At 51.0% G+C, this 17,669-nt stretch overlaps 5 protein-coding genes across 5 annotated transcripts; 3 read left to right on the forward strand and 2 right to left on the reverse strand.

Annotated features, from left to right (window-relative positions):
- Nucleotides 1–166: 166 nt before the first annotated feature.
- PENARI_c023G12568 (uncharacterized protein) lies at nt 167–2,308 on the forward strand (the record flags this gene model as incomplete). Its single annotated transcript, XM_022635631.1, has 2 exons — nt 167–340; nt 374–2,308. 2 exons carry the CDS (start codon nt 167–169, stop codon nt 2,306–2,308), a joined length of 2,109 nt encoding a protein of 702 aa, XP_022484561.1.
- A 984-nt stretch (nt 2,309–3,292) lies between these two features.
- On the reverse strand, nt 3,293–5,891 carry PENARI_c023G04571 (serine/threonine protein kinase CLA4; the record flags this gene model as incomplete). The annotated part of the gene is made up of 2 exons (XM_022635533.1): nt 3,293–3,805; nt 3,861–5,891. 2 exons carry the CDS (start codon nt 5,889–5,891, stop codon nt 3,293–3,295), a joined length of 2,544 nt encoding a protein of 847 aa, XP_022484582.1.
- A 467-nt stretch (nt 5,892–6,358) lies between these two features.
- On the reverse strand, nt 6,359–7,757 carry PENARI_c023G01983 (NADH kinase POS5; the record flags this gene model as incomplete). The annotated part of the gene is made up of 4 exons (XM_022635500.1): nt 6,359–6,365; nt 6,434–7,426; nt 7,473–7,587; nt 7,649–7,757. 4 exons carry the CDS (start codon nt 7,755–7,757, stop codon nt 6,359–6,361), a joined length of 1,224 nt encoding a protein of 407 aa, XP_022484634.1.
- A 487-nt stretch (nt 7,758–8,244) lies between these two features.
- PENARI_c023G00633 (lysophospholipid acyltransferase family protein) lies at nt 8,245–9,539 on the forward strand (the record flags this gene model as incomplete). Its single annotated transcript, XM_022635479.1, has 2 exons — nt 8,245–9,098; nt 9,155–9,539. The coding sequence occupies 2 exons, from the start codon at nt 8,245–8,247 to the stop codon at nt 9,537–9,539; spliced, it is 1,239 nt and encodes a 412-aa protein (XP_022484591.1).
- A 375-nt stretch (nt 9,540–9,914) lies between these two features.
- On the forward strand, nt 9,915–13,531 carry PENARI_c023G06081 (putative RNA polymerase II transcription elongation factor (Ctr9); the record flags this gene model as incomplete). The annotated part of the gene is made up of 2 exons (XM_022635547.1): nt 9,915–10,769; nt 10,829–13,531. 2 exons carry the CDS (start codon nt 9,915–9,917, stop codon nt 13,529–13,531), a joined length of 3,558 nt encoding a protein of 1,185 aa, XP_022484626.1.
- Between the last annotated feature and the right edge of the window lie 4,138 nt (nt 13,532–17,669).

Genomic DNA, 17,669 nt, shown 5'->3' on the forward strand with positions numbered 1-17,669 from the left:
CTTTCAATTTTAAAGTAGAACTGTGTCTATAGATGGATGGATATAACTCAATCTATACGCTAAATAAGAATGTTCGATCCGGCCACCGCGCCAAGAATCTGGGGCACTGCACCTCCGTCATCCATCTGTCCTCTTTCCATTCTCCGACTCTCCAAGAGAACCAACAATGGCGCCCACAATACACTCCGCCAAGTTGACACTCTCGTGTCCGCTCTTCGCCGCCGACTTCGACCCGCGCAACAACGGTCTACTGCTCGTCGGCGGCGGAGGCGGCGAGGGGCGCAGCGGAGTCGGAAACAAGATCGCAAGTCCCACCTTGAAGAGAAGAATAGCCGTCTCTGTATGCCAATGCTAATTGTGGTATCCTCTATAGTTTCTTCTTGACACCTCGCGTCGCAATGAGATCACCGAGGCCGTTGAGCTGAGCCTATCGCGTGATGAAGATTCAGTGACGTCGCTGGCTGCCGCGCCGCTGGGTGGTGATGTGGCGGGCTCGCTTGTTGCTTTGGCTGGAATCAATAGCTCTGTGTCAGAGCAGAAGAAGAACAACAACCAGCACATGCGCGCGTTCCGTTTTGAGGCGCCGCGAAAGAATCGGGCTGTGGCTGCTCCACAGGATACGGAGCAGTCGAACGACGAAAACAAAACAAAGGACGACAAGGACGACAAACCTGAGGAAGAGGTGACACCCGGAAGAGCAACAGCTCTGTCGCAAGCGTCACTCTTCCGCACGAAGAACGGGCCAGGCTCCTCCGATACGTACCAGCGCGTGATCAGACTCTCGCCGTGGCCGAAGGGGAAGGATAAGGAGCAGCACACACGAATTGGAGCTATTGCAACGGGTCTGGCAACATCTGGTGAAATCGTGTTCTTCCGCGCCACCGAAACTCCGAGCGAGACGGATATCATTGGCCGTATCCAATTAAGCGGCAATGAAGAGGCCGAGGATCTCGACTTTGCCAGTCTCGAACACGACCCCGAACAGACCGAAGACGCCCACGGCCGGTTCCTTGTGGCTTATACAAATGGAGTGGATGTCATGGTTGGCGAGATTTCCTCGTCCAACAGCTCCAGTAGCTCCCCCGAGGTCCGCTGCATGTACACCATCCCTCTACCAGCCAGTGGAGCTCGCACGGCACGCCCCAAGATCCGCGCGCTGCGCTTCCTCTCTCCTCGATCCCTCCTCCTCCTGCAAAACGCTCCAGACCGTGGTGGCAGCGAGCTCATCCTTCTTCAACTCCCAACAGCCAACCAGAGCAAGTCACAAATCCTACGACGCCGCAAGCTTCCTCGAACCGTGAAGATCGGTCTGGGTCTGGATATATGCCAGCTGGGAACCAATCCTCAAGGCCAGCAACAGACCATCATCGCAGTCAGTGGCAGTGACAACTCCATTGCTCTATTCACACTGGAATATGGGCCAAAGCGCGGATACAGCAACTTCCGCCCCTACTCAATCATCCGCGATGTACACCCCTTCTCAATGACAAAACTCACTTTCTCAACCTTCACCGCACCGTCACACCCCATAGGCCCAGAAGTCGGGCCCCAGAACGTGAAGCTCGCCTCCGTCAGCATGGGCAACACAGTTGTCGTGCATACATTCCCCCTCTCCCCATTCCCAACCTCCTCCCGTACTCCCCGCTACGTCCTGGTCATGCCCGGCCCGGCAGAGATCTGGGAACTCATCTACAGCATCCTCATCCTCCTCTTCTCCATCTTAGCCATCTGCTTCGCAATGCTGGCATTCGCCGAAATCCGCGGCGGCACACCTCCCTTCTTAGGCGCCGCCGAGTGGCTTCCAGTCGGTCTCCGCGATATCATCGCTGGTCAATACGTCCCGCCTCCACAGGATCGTCTGACATACCTCGATACCCTGCTTGCGCCACGCTCAAAGGGTACCACGGATGTCCCCATCGTCCAAACGCACCCGGACTCAACAGAGCAACTTGAATCCCTCCGCTCAATCCTCGACCGCGTCCACAACGCCGGAGCTGCACCTGCAGACCTGGAAACTGCCACGCCACACGCACTTTCAGTGATCGTCCGGTGCAACGAAGCAGGCCACGGCGCTGAAGAGAGCATCTTCGTTGAAACGGCTGTGTCGGCACGTCATAATGGCATCTCCGATGAGGAGAAGTTGCGCGCTTGGACCGATCTGTCCGATGATGATCGAAATATCTGGAAGCAGAGACTTGTTGATGCCGGACGGTGGACCGCTGCTGAGGGTGAGAGTGTTCTTCTAGGCGTTTTGTTTGGGACGGCTTGCCGGGTATTGGATGGTGCTGTTAGGACTGAATTGCCTTGATTTTGATATTGGTTGAAGAGGATAATGTGGTTCAATTTAGGGCTGGGTGGGATTGCTGTATTCTGTTGTTGAATGACTGGATGGTACGCTCCTTGGGTTTGTATCTCTTGGTTTACATATTGGATTACTTCACGTTTGAATGACATATTGGATTTATAGTCAGTCTGATCATGGAGTTGGGGTGTGGTTCATTTATGAGAGCATTTATTGGGCCAATACCCCTTTCACACCCGCACCTTCATATAATCTTATGATTAACCCGAGGCATTCGAAAATGAGCCAAAAAAGGTTTAAAAGAGGCCAAAGTAGGGCGAAAGAAATGCATGAAATGGTATACTCGCTTCGAGGCTTCCGTGTGGAGACTGTCCAATACTTCATGGCACTGTGTATCCATTTATGACTCCTGTTGTAGCTACGCGCATGTATGGTTGAATTAGTGCCTGCACCTCGACCATTCACGAGGTTGCTATGGGTTGATATGCTTGTGCTCTAGGGCATACTTTTTGGTACTTGGAGGGAGAATGTATGAAATGAAACTCAAATTTTGTTGCCTCAAAAACCTCCTATTACGAATAAGAGCTTTTAATTCCTTAAGAGACAAGAAAAAAAACGGACTAATTCCGTGTCTGCGAGAGCAGCGCACAAAATACAGTGCAAGTGCAGGATCGTGAACGTCATGGGGGTAAACATGGTATGTCTTTTGTGCAGGGATCGAAAACAGAAACATCAGCAAAAACAAGAGGGAAAATGAAAATTGAAAACAGATCAAACGCCGTGGATTATCGCCCAGGGTTGTGTATGAAAGTAGCAGAGCGTCTCCAAGGGAATTGGAGAGAAACAAGCACAAAACACGAGGAGAGGAAAAACAGGAAAGAGACCGATACCGTTGTTCCTGTTGAGATCGTGAAGGAACATGAACGTGAATATCTAAACGAAGGCGCGCGTAAATGGGACCCATATGTGCTCCGGGTTGCGGTAAATGAATTACTGGCCATTAGCCTTCTTCCAGCGGAGCAGCTCCGCCAAGCTAGCCAAGCTGCAGCCCATCTGCAGGAACTCGTGAGCCAAGAGCTCGTCAGCCGTGGCGCGGCTGCGGACATCGACGCAGAGACAGACGCTCAGGAAGGCCTTGAGTTCCTTGCTGAGCTTCTCGGGCTTCTTGAGACGCGGGGTTCCGTTGGTTGCGATGAGGTAGAGGGCCTTGAGGGGCTCTTCGTTCAGGTACGGAGGTTCAGATTCAATCATTTCGATGGCCATGATTCCCAGTGACCAACAGTCGACCTTGGGGCCGTACTCCTTTTGCTTGACTACCTCGGGAGCCATCCAGTAAGGAGTACCAACCATGGTGGCACGCTTGCTCTTGGACTCGGTCAGCTTGGCGCAGAAACCGAAATCAGTGATCTTGACGTGGCCGACGCGGTCGAGAAGGACGTTGTCACTCTTGATATCACGGTGGATGATGTTCTGGCTGTGTAGATGAGCCAATCCCTTACAGGTCTTTGCGAGAAAAGGTCAGTAATTGCGAGTAAAACAGCTATCATATCCGACTTACCTCGGCACAAATGGTCGCGATTTGGTGTTCCGAAATGACCTGGTTATTGTCAATCACATCGGTCAAAGCACCACCCTCCATGAACTCCATAACAACCCAGAGCTCATTGCTCGATTCCTGCAAGAACGAATCGAGGAAGTTGACAATGTTGGCATGCTGGCTGTCCTTCATGACAATGATCTCGTTGACGATCAACTCCTTACGGGGCTGGCTACGCAAATCCATCTGCTTGATAGCAACCTGGCATCGGGGACCGTACGTGCGGTAAAGCTCGTGAGCAACGCTCGAGGTGGCACCCTCCTTAACACGTGCCACATACACGGATCCAGAGGCGCCCTGACCAATCTTGCGTTGCTTGCTGTATGAATCGTTGGGGTTGTCCTTGGAAACGACAGACCGAAGGCGATCCATAACCTCGTTCTCGGACATGGCGGACATGCGCACCTCCTTCTGGCGCGGCTCCGGCTTCTTGGTCAAGGCAGCTTCGGCCTGGCGAACGCCATCGGGGACGTTCTGCTTGTTTCCGTTTTGCTTGTTGGCAATGTTCAGAGGCTTCACAGCCTGAACAGGGGCGGGCAGACGTGTTGGAGGCGGTCCTTGGGCCTGTTGGCCCTTTGAGCCATTCTGCTGAGGACGGTTTGCGGAGCCGGGGGCGCGAGCATCGTTGGGAGGATAGCGCGAGCTTGGAGAGCCCTGACGATCTTCGGTTCTGGGAGCCCCAGGGGCTCGTGGAGCGCCTTGGCCATAAGGACTCTGCGAGGGTGGCGCCGGTGCGGGTCGCTGTGCAGTCAGCTGTCGTGGGTCTTGCTGGGGACGAGCACCAGCTCCTGGAGCCTGAGGGGCTGGGCGACTTGGCTGGTAGCGGCTGTTTGTGGATGGATCTTCTCCGCCATAGCCACCGAGCTCCTGTTTGGCCATAGGTGTGCGGGTTTGGGGGATGGATTGGTTGTAGGCATCTTGTTCCTCCTTGCGACGGATATCCTCCAATCGGCGACGCTCCTGCTCAGCCAGCTCCTTGAGGTGATCGGCTTGTTTCTGCTGTTCGGCGGCACGCTCAGACTCTCTGCCTTGCGATGGGGAGGAAGCCGAGCGCATAGAACCGTCAGATTGCTTCGACTGGCCGCTATCCAGACGCTGCATAGGCCCTGGTGGGGGAGGTCGTGGGGGCGCGATAGAATTTCCGACACTGCTGCCGTATGGCTTGGATCCATTGCCGGAGGGTGTGTTCATACCAGCGTAATATTGCGGGTTCTGCTCACGCATCTTAATATCTGAGTAGAATTCGAGGACCTCGATGACGGCCTGTGGGTTCTTCTTGTAATCCTCCTTTGTAATGGCCGAGGCTGTCAGAAGCTTCTCCCACTCTGGAGGCAAGCCTACAAAGGCACCAGTCTTGGGGTCGAATCCGACATGAACACGGTGACTGAAGTTGGTCGGGTTGCTGACTCCACCCATACCAGGGCATCGCTCGTAGATCTTGTCGATCCATTCGTAGATTTCATCGTCCGACTTGACTTCACAAGTGATGGTTTTGGTCGGCAGGTCGCGAGTAAGGAGGGCAGATTTCGACGAGGCATCCTTCGGGTTGGCCAGACGAGTGACCTCGAAAGCCATCTTAGACTCCTCCGAACGAGCCACTGCGGTAACAGATGAAAGTGGGAAGGAGATTACGACCTTGCTCGAGTCATTCTTCAAGAATTCGAGTTTGTACTCGCGCAAGATCAAGTATCGCGAGTTCCATGTGGCCAAGAACTTGTCTTCTTTGCAGCGCACGTGGCCCTCCTTGATAATAGTGATTCCACTTTGGGTATTGCTCCGACTCATAGCGAGAGACGGGCTACTGGTATTGGGGAACAGCGAAAGATTGGCCGACCCCGGCCCCGGTGTACTTGGCGAGTCCAGGGTCATCTGGCCAAAAGAAGCAGTGGTATTGTTGGTCGGCAGAGTCAACTTGGGAGGACGATCGGTCGGGGGACGGGGAGCGGGCCCCGGATTCATGAACTGATCCGGAGTGTACATGTTGCTATGCATTGTGAGTGGCATGTCTAGAGTAGAGAAATGGAGTGACCGACTTTCCATACGAAGTCATGATTCAAGGGGGAACGAATGCGCCGAGACCTCCTGAGGTCAGGACTAGTACACAGTTAGTCCAGGGGATTGTTTCACAGGTACAGGAACAGGCACAGGCCCAGCTTTGGTCTGATGCATATACAAACAAGGCATCGAGTGCATTGCAATGGGAGGGGTAGAAAGACAAGGATCATACCAGAGAAATAATCCGGAGCCGTCCTCGCACTGCGAGGATGCTCAACGAAACGCAGTGATCAAAGCGAAAGAGAAAGGTGAAGTTGGTGGGGGGAAGAAGGTGAAAGGGGTCCCCTGAGATGGAGACGTTCATCTACAGAAAACAAGCCTCTGCCAATCACGGGAGAGATTCACGGAACAGGAACATGGGAGATGAATGTTGATATTTTTCATAGTGATCGCATATGCTACAATTATTGTCTTATTGTGTTTATAGCTCTCCAAAGGGATGGTTGAACTTCAATAATCCATTCAGCCCTCCAACCCACCCTTCGTGGGCCTCACAGCCCACACTTCTCCGCATAACGCTGGGTACACCACCCTGCCATTCATTCTCGCCATGACGCATCTCCTCATTCCAAACTCGAACTTCCATGCCAACTGCCATCCCTTGGCCCAGATTGACCCCGTCCAGACTGACTTCAAGTTCGCGCCCGCGGTTCTTCTCGCTGAGTCGCAGTGTGATCGGCGTGCTGGAGGGGAGGACCAATGGACGGAAGCTGAGGCTACGAGCGCAGATCGGCGTCAAGAGAATGGCTGGGACTAGCGGATGCACAATGCTCCCCCCACTGCTGAGGCTGTATGCAGTACTCCCGGTCGGGGTGGAGATGATAATGCCATCAGCCACTGCTTCGGTCAGGAAGCGCCCACCAACAAACACATCCACCACTGCCAAGTGTGGTTCCTTGCCACGGTGGATGAGGAGCTCGTTCATCACATAAACCCCCTGACCCTGGTCTGTTTTGGTCCGGATTGGGGTAGTCTCGGCGCCGTCGGCGGTAAAGAGCCCAACTTTCAACCGATTGCGCATAAGAATGCGTGCCCCGCGTGTTGAGCCCATAGATTTGCCCCGAACAGAGGACCATCCAGTTGGGCCCATCTCGGATTCATGCCCTGACAACTCCGTTCCTGTGGACTTCTCAAGCGCAGGGGTGCGGTCTCCTGCCCCAGCCCCAGACATGTAGACCTCTCGGAAGGCTCTTTTGAATTCTGAGAATTTCCATTCACTCAGAAAGCCTAGTGTGCCCATGCTAAACGACAAGACGGGCGGCACATTTGAGCAGGTTGCGAAAAGCGAGGAGGCATGTAATATAGTGCCATCCCCGCCTAAAGTAACCGTAAGGTCAACTTTCTCATGTAATGCGGTTGGATTCTCGTCGAGGCAGGCTGAATAGACTGGAAAAGAGAGTGACGAATGTACTTCGGCGGCGGTCTTCGACTCGAGAATAACTCGGATGGATGGGTATGCGGAGGAAATATGACTGAGAAAATGAGCCTATGCAATCACTCAAGGAAGCTATGACTTACTTGACGAATTCAATCAAAGAATCGGTCACAGCTGGGGCGCAATCCTTGCGCACCAGGAAGATGTTGCGTGGCGGTGCCGGCCACTGAAGAGATAGGAGCTCCCCATCACAAGATTCTAAGAGAATCAGCCTCGCATCAAGAAGATGACCATTCAGGTCACCCTAAAAGACCCACACCTTGGTATTTTGGTATCAGGCGCTGAGATAAAGCGCCAACGTCTTTGATCTCGTGACGCGGAATGGATGTGGAGAAGCAGCGAAAAGAAGTGCGGAAGATGCGCTGCATTGTAAAGAAGGTAGGCCTACCCAAGTCATGCGTATCAGCCAGAAGACCTCGAGTTGGGTTTATTGGCGCTCACATCAATGCGCCATCTTTCAGCCCGACTGTCCAGATGGGATGCAAGTGTAAGTTTGGTAAAGCAAAGGATCCAACACTGGGGAGAGAGAGCTATGGAGAGCTAGGCGGAGTAAATAGTTGACCGCCTTGGGAGTGACGTTGCGAGGGTTGGGTCGTCACGGGTCCTGATCTACTAAGTCCGAGCCCACATTGTATTCTCACTCCCGGCCTTCCGGTCATTGATCATTTTGTCCTCTAATTTCTAGTCTCTAGTCTTTATCTGACGCGTTGGTCGTCCCTATATCCACATCTGACCCCTTCATATCGCGTGGGCTCCGAGCTTCCCTCGCATCGGAAACCTCAGCTCTCAGAAGCTCTGATCTGACTCCTCCAGCTTCAAGGATCTCCGGATCTCCAGATCCCAGATCTCTCTACCATGGAATCAGCCGAGAGTCAACAGCGCCACCCAGTCACAGATACCAACGAGCTTCAAAGACTTTCCACCAAACCGCCCTCGGAGCCCCGTCTCAAGCATGGCGTTCCCATGCAGGTCCTGCGCTCCCTGTTGCTGGCAACATGGTTCAACTGTTGTTGTGTGGCCATCTGCGCGACACAGGTGATCGGCTCGCCGCTATATTTCATCAACAAATATTGGTACTACTCATATATGGCATACACAAAACAATGCTTTGGGCTGGTCATCACGGCTGCTACTCAATGGGCCTCTCCAACGCTCTTCCGGGTCAGTGGTGATGCCAGTGTCCGTGGTCAAATTCATCTCTCGAAAGATGGACTGCTAGAGACATGTTTCCCAGAACGCCTAGTCATGATCTCGAACCACCAGGTCTATACCGACTGGATCTACCTTTGGTGGGTTGCATATACAAACACGATGCACGGCCGCATCTTCATCATTTTAAAGGAGTCGCTAAAGTATATTCCCATCGTGGGCACGGGCATGATGTTCTACGGTTTCATCTTCATGGCTCGCAAGTGGCAGTCTGACAAACCAAGGCTTCAGCATCGTTTGGAAAAGTTGAAGACACGCCTCACTGGATCTAACTCAGCCCGCCCACAGTTTGATCCAATGTGGCTTCTAATCTTCCCCGAGGGAACAAACCTGTCCACCAATACAAAGGGCCGCAGTGACGCATTTGGAAAGAAAATGGATCTGCCGTCCTTCAAGCATCAGATTCTTCCGCGTTCTACGGGGCTGTTCTTCTGTCTCCAGCAATTACGAGGAACCGTAGATTGGGTGTATGATTGCACCATCGCCTATGAAGGGCCACCGTATGTTCCTTTCTCTACTCTTCTCCCCACTATTACTCACAGTTGGTTGCTTGTAGTAAAGGAAGCTACCCCGATAAATACTTCACACTCCGCTCCACATTCCTCCAAGGACGACCGCCAACCTCGGTCAACATGCATTGGAGACGTCTCGCTGTTTCCAAGATCCCTCTCGATGACCAGAAAGACTTTGAGGCCTGGCTGACACAACGTTGGGCCGAGAAGGATGAACTCATGGATCAGTACTTCGAAACTGGTCGTTTCCCAACCGAATTGGCTGATTCGATCAAGGCCGATAACGCAGTAGATGGACAGGCAGTTGCTGCATCGGCTGGCTATGTAGAGTCCTACGTTCGTCTGCACCATTGGATCGAGCTTGGTTTGATCTTTGCGGTTCTCCTCAGTCTTGGTCTCATTTGCAAATTCATCACCAGCTGGCTGTGAGTTGGACATTTTGGACTTGCCGTACCTAGATATCCCCCTAGAATCAGTAAAGGACACTTCTATTAGGTCTTATCTATAATCATATTCATTTATATTGTCCCTTTTGTTGTTGCTATTGAAGATGGCATTTATTGTTCAAATGTGGCTGATGTGGCGGTGCGGGCCAGCCACTCCGATTCAATTCTCAACTTCTCCATCGCCGCGCTGTTAACCTCCGAGCCTCACTTTCGCGTTTTCTCCGACTTAGGGGTCGCTAACCTCGTTCGACCCAAATTTGACCTTATTTTGATGGACCGCTTCACCTGATCATGAGTTGAGCTCCAACGATTCTACATTCATTCGCAAAGTGGCCTCATCCCTCCCAACGCCTCCAAGATGGCGCCTCTCGAAAATGGCCATTCCAATGGCCTGAACGGAGACCCCATTTCCTCCGCGAGCCCCCTGAGCAACATTCGCTTTTCCGATATCCCCGATGCCATCGATATTCCCGCATCCAGTTTCGACAGTGAAGTCGAAGTCAGCTTGCTTGAGCTCCCCGACGACCCGACCGAGCTTTGCACCCTTCTGGAAAATGAAAAAGCGGCCAAAAACTTCTGGGTGATAATTGCGCTCGCTTATGCGAAGCGAAAGCAGTTCGATCATGCTATCGATATCTTGAACAAGGGTCTAGCCTCTGTAGCCCACGGAGCAACAAAGGAGAAACTCGGCCTGCTGGGCTGGGTCTGCTGGCTCCTCATGCTGAAGAGCCGATATGCTCCGCGAGTCGCACCAGATGGAGAACTGTATTCAGAAGCAAAGACGAAGGATCACTACCTCCAACTGGCGACTTCAACGTTGAACGAGGCATCGCGTCTGAACCCGGCTTATCCACCTCTCTTCCTGGCGCGTGGCGTCCTCTGTCTCCTCCGCGCATCGCTATACCCTCCCCGTGCTGTTCGACCGGGCGCCATCGATACCTCCGAACGAGTCGAATCCCTGCGCCAGGCTCTGAAATGCTTCGAGGAGTCATCCAAGGCCTTCGGTGGCCGGAACATCATGGCTGTCATGGGACGTGCTCGGGCTCATTACATGCTGGGAAGATACGCGGAAGCACTCGAAGGATACCAGAAGGCTCTGGTTAAGATGCCTAACCTCACAGACCCAGACCCACGTATTGGTATTGGATGCTGCTTGTGGCAACTTGGCTTCAAGGATCAAGCCAAGATAGCTTGGGAGAGATCACTGTCTCTGGTAAGCTTGCGACTGTCAGCCTTGGATTAATATACAGTAACTGACAAATTGCTATGCAGAACCCCGAGTCTAAGGTTGCCAACATCCTCCTCGCAGAATATTACCTCTACGACAGCTCCCGCCGAGCCACCACCGACCCTATGTTTGGCTCATTATACAAGGTAGCCATGACTCAATACACCCAAAAGGCATTCAAATTGGACAAGGAATACCCGATGACCTGCTCCTTGTTCGCCAGTTACTTCCTCCTGCGCAAACAATACCCGACTGTCGAGACATTGGCACGCAAGGCAATTGAACATACAGATGTCATGCCTATTGCAAGTGACGGTTGGTACCTCCTTGGCCGCAAGTCACACTACGAAGGCGATGCTACCCGTGCTGCCGAGTTCTACAACCGTTCCGACCAGGCCCGTGGTGGAGGTGACAAGGGCTACCTTCCTGCCAAGTTCGGCGCTGTGCAGATGCAGATTTCGAACAAGGACTTCGATGGTGCCAAGTTCCGACTGGAGAAGATTGTCCAGCAATCGAAGAACCCGGAGGCGATGATTCTTCTAGGTGCAATTCATGCGGAAGAGGTCTTCGCCGCTCAGAAATCCGGTAGCAAGGAAGACAAATCGACTGAGATCAAGCGGGCCACCACTCTCTTGGAATCTGTGCGCTCCATGTGGAAGGATGAGAAGCAAAAGCTTTCGCCTGATGAGTCCGTTTTAGTCTACCTTTCTCGTCTCTATGAGAGCACGGCTCCAGATAAGAGCATGCAGTGCCTGACCCAACTGGAGCAGATCCAAATTGCTAGCATTCCCGAAGACGCTCGGCCGGAGGGCATCGAAGATGAGGACTCAATGAATGCTGCTCTCAGAGAGAGTCTGCCGCCCCAGCTTCTCAACAACATGGGCTGTTTCCTGTACCAGAACGAGAAAATAGCATTGGCTCGTGGCATGTTCCAGTCCGCGCTGAACGCTTGTGTGCAATCCGAGGGCAAAGAAGATGGCACTGACACCGACGCGCTCATCACAACAATCAGCTACAACCTGGGACGAACATACGAGTCAGCTGATATGTGGGACGAAGCCAAGAAGATCTACGAAGGTGTTTTGGAGCGTCACAGTGATTACACGGAGGCCAGCGCGCGCCTGACTTATATCGCTCTGCGTGAAAGCCCCACAGAAGAGGGCCCCAAGAAGATCGCCCAGCTTTACGAAGCTGAAAATACAGACGTGGAAGTTCGTGCACTGTTTGGATGGTACCTCAGCAAATCAAAGAAGCGAGTTGCCAACATTGCTGAAGATGGCGAGCAACGTCACTTCAAGCACACGCTGCAGTATTACGACAAGCATGACCGGTATGCGTTGACCGGAATGGGCAATGTGCATCTCGTTGCCGCTCGTGACATGCGCCGCGGCACTGACCAGGAGAAGGAGAAGCGCCGCAAGATCTACCAGCGTGCGGTTGAATTCTTCGACAAGGCGCTGCAGTTGGACCCCAAGAATGCGTACGCTGCTCAAGGTATTGCAATCGCTCTCATCGACGACAAGAAAGACCACAGTGCTGCTGTGCAAATCTTGTCCAAGATCCGCGACACAATCAAAGACCCCAGCGTCTACCTCAACCTGGGCCATGTGTTTGCGGAGCTTAGACAGTTCTCGCGGTCAATTGAGCACTACGAGGCTGCTTTAGCCAAGGATCGTGCCCGCGATGTGCAAATCTTGGCCTGTCTCGGCCGTGTATGGTGGCTACGAGGCAAGCAAGAAGCGAACTTGGCAGCCATGAAGACAGCACTGGACTACGCTCAGCGTGCCCGCGCCGTCTCTCCCGAGCAACTTCACTTGCAGTTCAACGTCGCTTTCGTCCAGAACCAGATCGCCTCTCTCGCTTACGGTCTTCAACCTACCCAGAAGACCCTCCAGGACGTCCAGGAAGCCGCAGATGGTCTCAAGGAGGCCATTGAAACCTTCGAGCGTCTCTCCAAGGAGAAGAACCCGCCATACCCCAGCGCCGCATTAGAGCAGCGAGCAAACATGGGTCGCACAATCAGCAAGCAACTCGACCGAGCCATGCAGAGCCAGAAGGAGTACGAGGAGAAGAACGCCGCAAAGCTCCAGCAAGCACGTGAAGCCCGCGAAGAAGCACAGCGCATCCGCGAAGAGGAGCTGCGCAAGGCGCAAGAAGTTGAGACGGAGCGCAAGAAGCGCATCGCCGAAGAGCGTGCATTGATGGTCGAAGAGGTCCAGCGCCATGCCGCCAAGCGTGCCGAAGATGAGCGCGCTCGTGAGGAAGCCGAATTGACCGCCGACTCCGAGACCGGTGAGCAAGTCAAGCGCAAGAAGAAGCCCGCCGCCAAGCGCAAGAAGAAGGGTGGAGACGACTTTATTGCCGACGATGAGGATGGCGATGCTGCTCGCAGCGCCGCTGAGAGCGAGGGCGAGGCGGCACCCAAGAAGCGTCGTCGTCTGGGACGTCGCTCTGAGGGCAAGGCTCAGAGTGGAAAGGCTCAAAGTCAGAACCAGGGCAAGTATAAGAGCAGTGAGATGGTTGTGGACTCGGACGATGAGCCTGCATCACCGGGCGCAGACAAGGATGACCTGTTTGGCGATGATGAGCCTGCACAGGAAGACGCTGCTCCCCGTCGTCGGGGCAAGGCTTCTCGTCGCATTGCGGATGACGATGATGAGGACGAGGAGGTGCCCGCTGACAACGACGATGACTTGTTCGGCGAGGAAGAGCCCAAGCCTGCCGAGGACACCGAGATGCAGGATTGATTTGCCATATTACATTTACTTCTGTTTTCTTTTCCTCTTGATTTTCAATTTCCAATTTCCCAGGCGTTAGGGAGGGATGGGATGGCATTCAATCTCATTTGATACTTACCTCCGATATTTGTTCAGCAGACGGGGTTTCTTCCATGTGTAATTATTAGCCTGATCGTTCTACAAAAATGCATTCTTCCCTCGCACCAGACCATCTAAGACAGTATGCAAAAGTAAAACATTACTCTAACATTACATACCCTACATCCCTGTAGAACGATGTAACAAATCCCAACGCCACAAAGCCACAGGACCTCGGTACCGAGCTTGTACATCTAAAACCATAACGAAACAGAAACAGAAACAAACACTGTCGGACTTCCATCGGAAGATCCCTGAGACCAGATCTAGACACACTACATGGACAAGGATCAATATATTAAACCCGCAAATTAAATGTCCGAGCCCACAAGCGAGAAACGCCAAATGACAGTTAACGGCACATGCGTCAGATCTGGTGGATGTCCGTGCAAATGTTTACCGAGATAAGAGAGCTTAACAGACTTCAGCTGTAGTGGATGTAACGTTAATATCTTATGGTCCGAGTCATCCTGGTAGGGTATACTGTACTATACTATGTACGGGCCAGACAGAAGGGCTGGCTATGTTGGTGTTGGTTTTGCTCGTGTGCTCAATGGTCGGATTTATTCTGTACTATAACTAACCCTAGACTAGTCTATGGGGCTATGTAACTAACTTATAAATTACCTCGGTCCGACATGGGTGTTATGCAGGTTGATGCGCGATGCATGGCTGTGCAGGACTAGGGAGATGTCAGCGTGGGATTGGGGCTCTGGTCTTACTTTTGTAGTGCTAAGGGAGATTAATTATTTCTAGTACTATAATGTTATAATACTATAATACTGTGTAATATTCTGTGCTTATTCTGTTGCTTAGTATGCCTCTGTTGTGTGTAGAGGGATTTAACGTTAATTTATAAGTTAGTAGGTTAAACATGCACAAGTCGAGTCCCACGTAGCCCTACAATACATTCTAGACCAAATTTTCACAATCACAAATCAAGAGTAATTAGAATACATTATCCACAGCGGATATGTCGACATGTAAAATACCAGTCCATTCTGCAAGTGAGACAATGTCTAATGTCTACCCTAATGCACCAGACCCTTCTGTTTAGGTAACAAACCCACAAGAACAGCGCATCACCAATTCCCAATATTGACTAAGGATATTCAAACATCTCATAGCGCAGACGCACACTGGACTCGGGTATCCACCTATCACTGCAGCTAGATAGAGAGGGTATTAGTTTGGACGGTTTCGATGATTTGGTTGCATCTCTTCCCATGTCCTGCGAGACCGAGCTTGAATGAGACGGATCGGCAGATGTCAATTGCCAGTTGTTTGGTTAGAGATTGGATCTTGAAGTATTGGTCTTTTGGGTATCTTTCACTAGAGATGGCGGTGTGGTTCGTAGAAGATTTCAGGTGTGACCCCGGGAGACTGTTGACCAGAATGTGAGCGCAGCGATAGTTGTTACAAAAATTGCATGCTTCGATGGAGGTATAAATGTGGAAATATCCATGGTAGCGAGAGTTGTGCCGGCTCGCATTGGCATGTGTCGCATACTTCCATTCCATGTTCCAATGCTGAAGGGAAAGTTAGCGAAAAGTCCGCGAGCAAATTCCTCGAGCTCCGAGTCAATTTCCATGGCCACTGTAATACATCTGGAGAACAGCTTTCTTAATATCAGACTGTAGATTGCAAAATGTCGCAGTCATTTTCACTAGTTGATTTTATAAAACCCGAGAAGATCTGTCAAAAGTGTGGGAGTCATCTAATAAGTCATCTAATAATGGAAGTCGATCATAACCTCTGGAAACCGTTCTTTTTTCTGAGACAACCCAAAAGCTTGAAGATATTAGCTGTAGTATTAACCAACAGGATGAATTCGCATCTTACCACTGTATTTCTGAGTGTGTTGAACATGTCAAAACCAACTTGGCTTGAGCTGCTCTACTCCACAGAGCTCAAGCAATGCAGCAGCACCGTGTGTATGCATCAACGAACTCAATTTATTTGGGTCTCTCAATGAGAATGATCTAGTGCTTGCCTGAATTGGATTATTAAGAGCTGAATTGACCCCTCGTAAGGCCATGTCATACTGCTTTCTCCGAAGAGAGTTGTAAATCTGCTGTATCATGGAGGTTCCCGAGAGTTGCTAATCCACCGGGGCGATGCTGGCCATCAATGCTTTCTCGCTTTCTGGAGCTGTCACTGTCAGGTTTTGGTTGGCGTGGCAACTTGATAATAAGGGAGATTAGACCATGAATATGCTTTGGAAAGGAAGCTTGTCGTTTGGAAGATTTGGTCATTGACACAAAGGTGAATAACGGTGATAGATGATAGACATCATGGTCCTTGTGGCTTTCATCACTAGCTTGATGAATGGGATCATCTTGTATTGCATTGATTAGTACCTGCTGTCCAGCAGTATCACTCGTATATAGACCCTCGATTACTAGATGACAGTTTGAGTCTGACATTGCCCTGGAATACTGACTTACACTGATTTTCCTAGCACGGCATGTATGGCACCCCTGGCTTGGTTTACCACAGTATACCATGAGAGATTAAATTCCATGGATTATATCTGAGCGAGGTCATAGACAGAGATATAGTCGATGAGCATGCAGCTGTCTGGTAAACAAGACCTTATGGTATCGTGATCAGGCTAACTGCATTGGGGATTCAGAGCGGACTATAGAAATTGTTTCACAGTAAGAGGATATAAACGGTGTTTGCCTTTCGTTTTGATTGTCTGGTTGCAGTGACAGAGATACTTTTGAACGCTCTCATACCTACATCACATGGGCTGTCAGCATCTCGAGTACTGTGGCATGTGTTGGTCTTTTATCCTGAGCGTAAGTAACTCAGTATCTTTGTCTCTGGAATTACGAAATCTAGCTATTTTCTCTTCTAGAAACGAAAATTTGAAGCAAAGGTCCGGAAAAGAGGTTCGTCGGCGCTTGTTCTCTTTAGTCAAACTCACCACTCTAGTAGCAGTGAAATCAAGCATTATCGGTGCAACAAGGAGCTCCAACGGTGTCCACGCTGGTCCAACAAATTCACTGTCCATGATTGGGGCGGTTATATTCCTAATTGCATGGGCCGCCCTAGTCTTGTTACTATTTTTGCTTTGAATGCGCTACCGTCAAATCGAAAATAGGGAACATAGACTAGTCCTTTTGTGGGACTGGCAGCTCCTCTTCTATTCATTCATATTGTCTACTCGTCTTACGTTGTCCGCACCTGATGTTGTCACTAATTACCATCTGCTCATCAGGTAGGTTACCTTCTCCTCACTCTTAAAACAAGGGAGGGACTAGTCTAGACTTTCTCTTCAGGCAAGAAGGATAAGATCCCATGGCATGGTATGCTTATAAATCTAGACCAAACAGTATAACTTGCGATATTTTCCAATTAGTTTCGAATTTTTACTGTTTGAGCATCCCCTGGTTCTTCAAGGTTGCGACGTAACCTTAATACGGTTAAGCTTGATTTGCAGGAGTATATATATCTAAACACCAGCCAGTTACGTTGTAATTTTTATTCTTATCCAACGGATGGGGTTGAACAAATATATAATCCTCTATTCTCAATTCCGCATTTTACTTATCCCGTGTAAATCAAGGGGAAATCGACGACCAAGGCCAGCGTAGGATCGGGTGAACAGATGATATCAATGGATGCCGCCAAGGGTTGGTTCACCGCTAAAACAGTTAGTGATCGTCAACACCCATCTCTATAGTACCTCTCTTCCATCTGCATTTGGAGAACACTACAGCACAAGTTGAGTCATCGGAGTCTATCTTTTCAAGTCTCTTCAGATAACTCCACATCCCTACTGCAACATCCAATTGAACTAAATTACCACAAGTGGGCATCCAATCTAGCGCATGTACTCATATGTCATCGACCTGACACCTAGCCACTACACTCACTAAAAATGCCTACTCAACTAGCGCTAAGTGGGCACAACCAGTCCTGATCATGACAGTTCCTGGAGCACGTCAGTTACCATGCCGCAAACATCACCCCAGAGCCAGGTACTTAACACCCTGGCCGT

This window comes from Penicillium arizonense (genome assembly GCF_001773325.1).
Source record: "Penicillium arizonense strain CBS 141311 chromosome Unknown PENARI_contig023, whole genome shotgun sequence".
NCBI lineage: Eukaryota > Fungi > Ascomycota > Eurotiomycetes > Eurotiales > Aspergillaceae > Penicillium > Penicillium arizonense.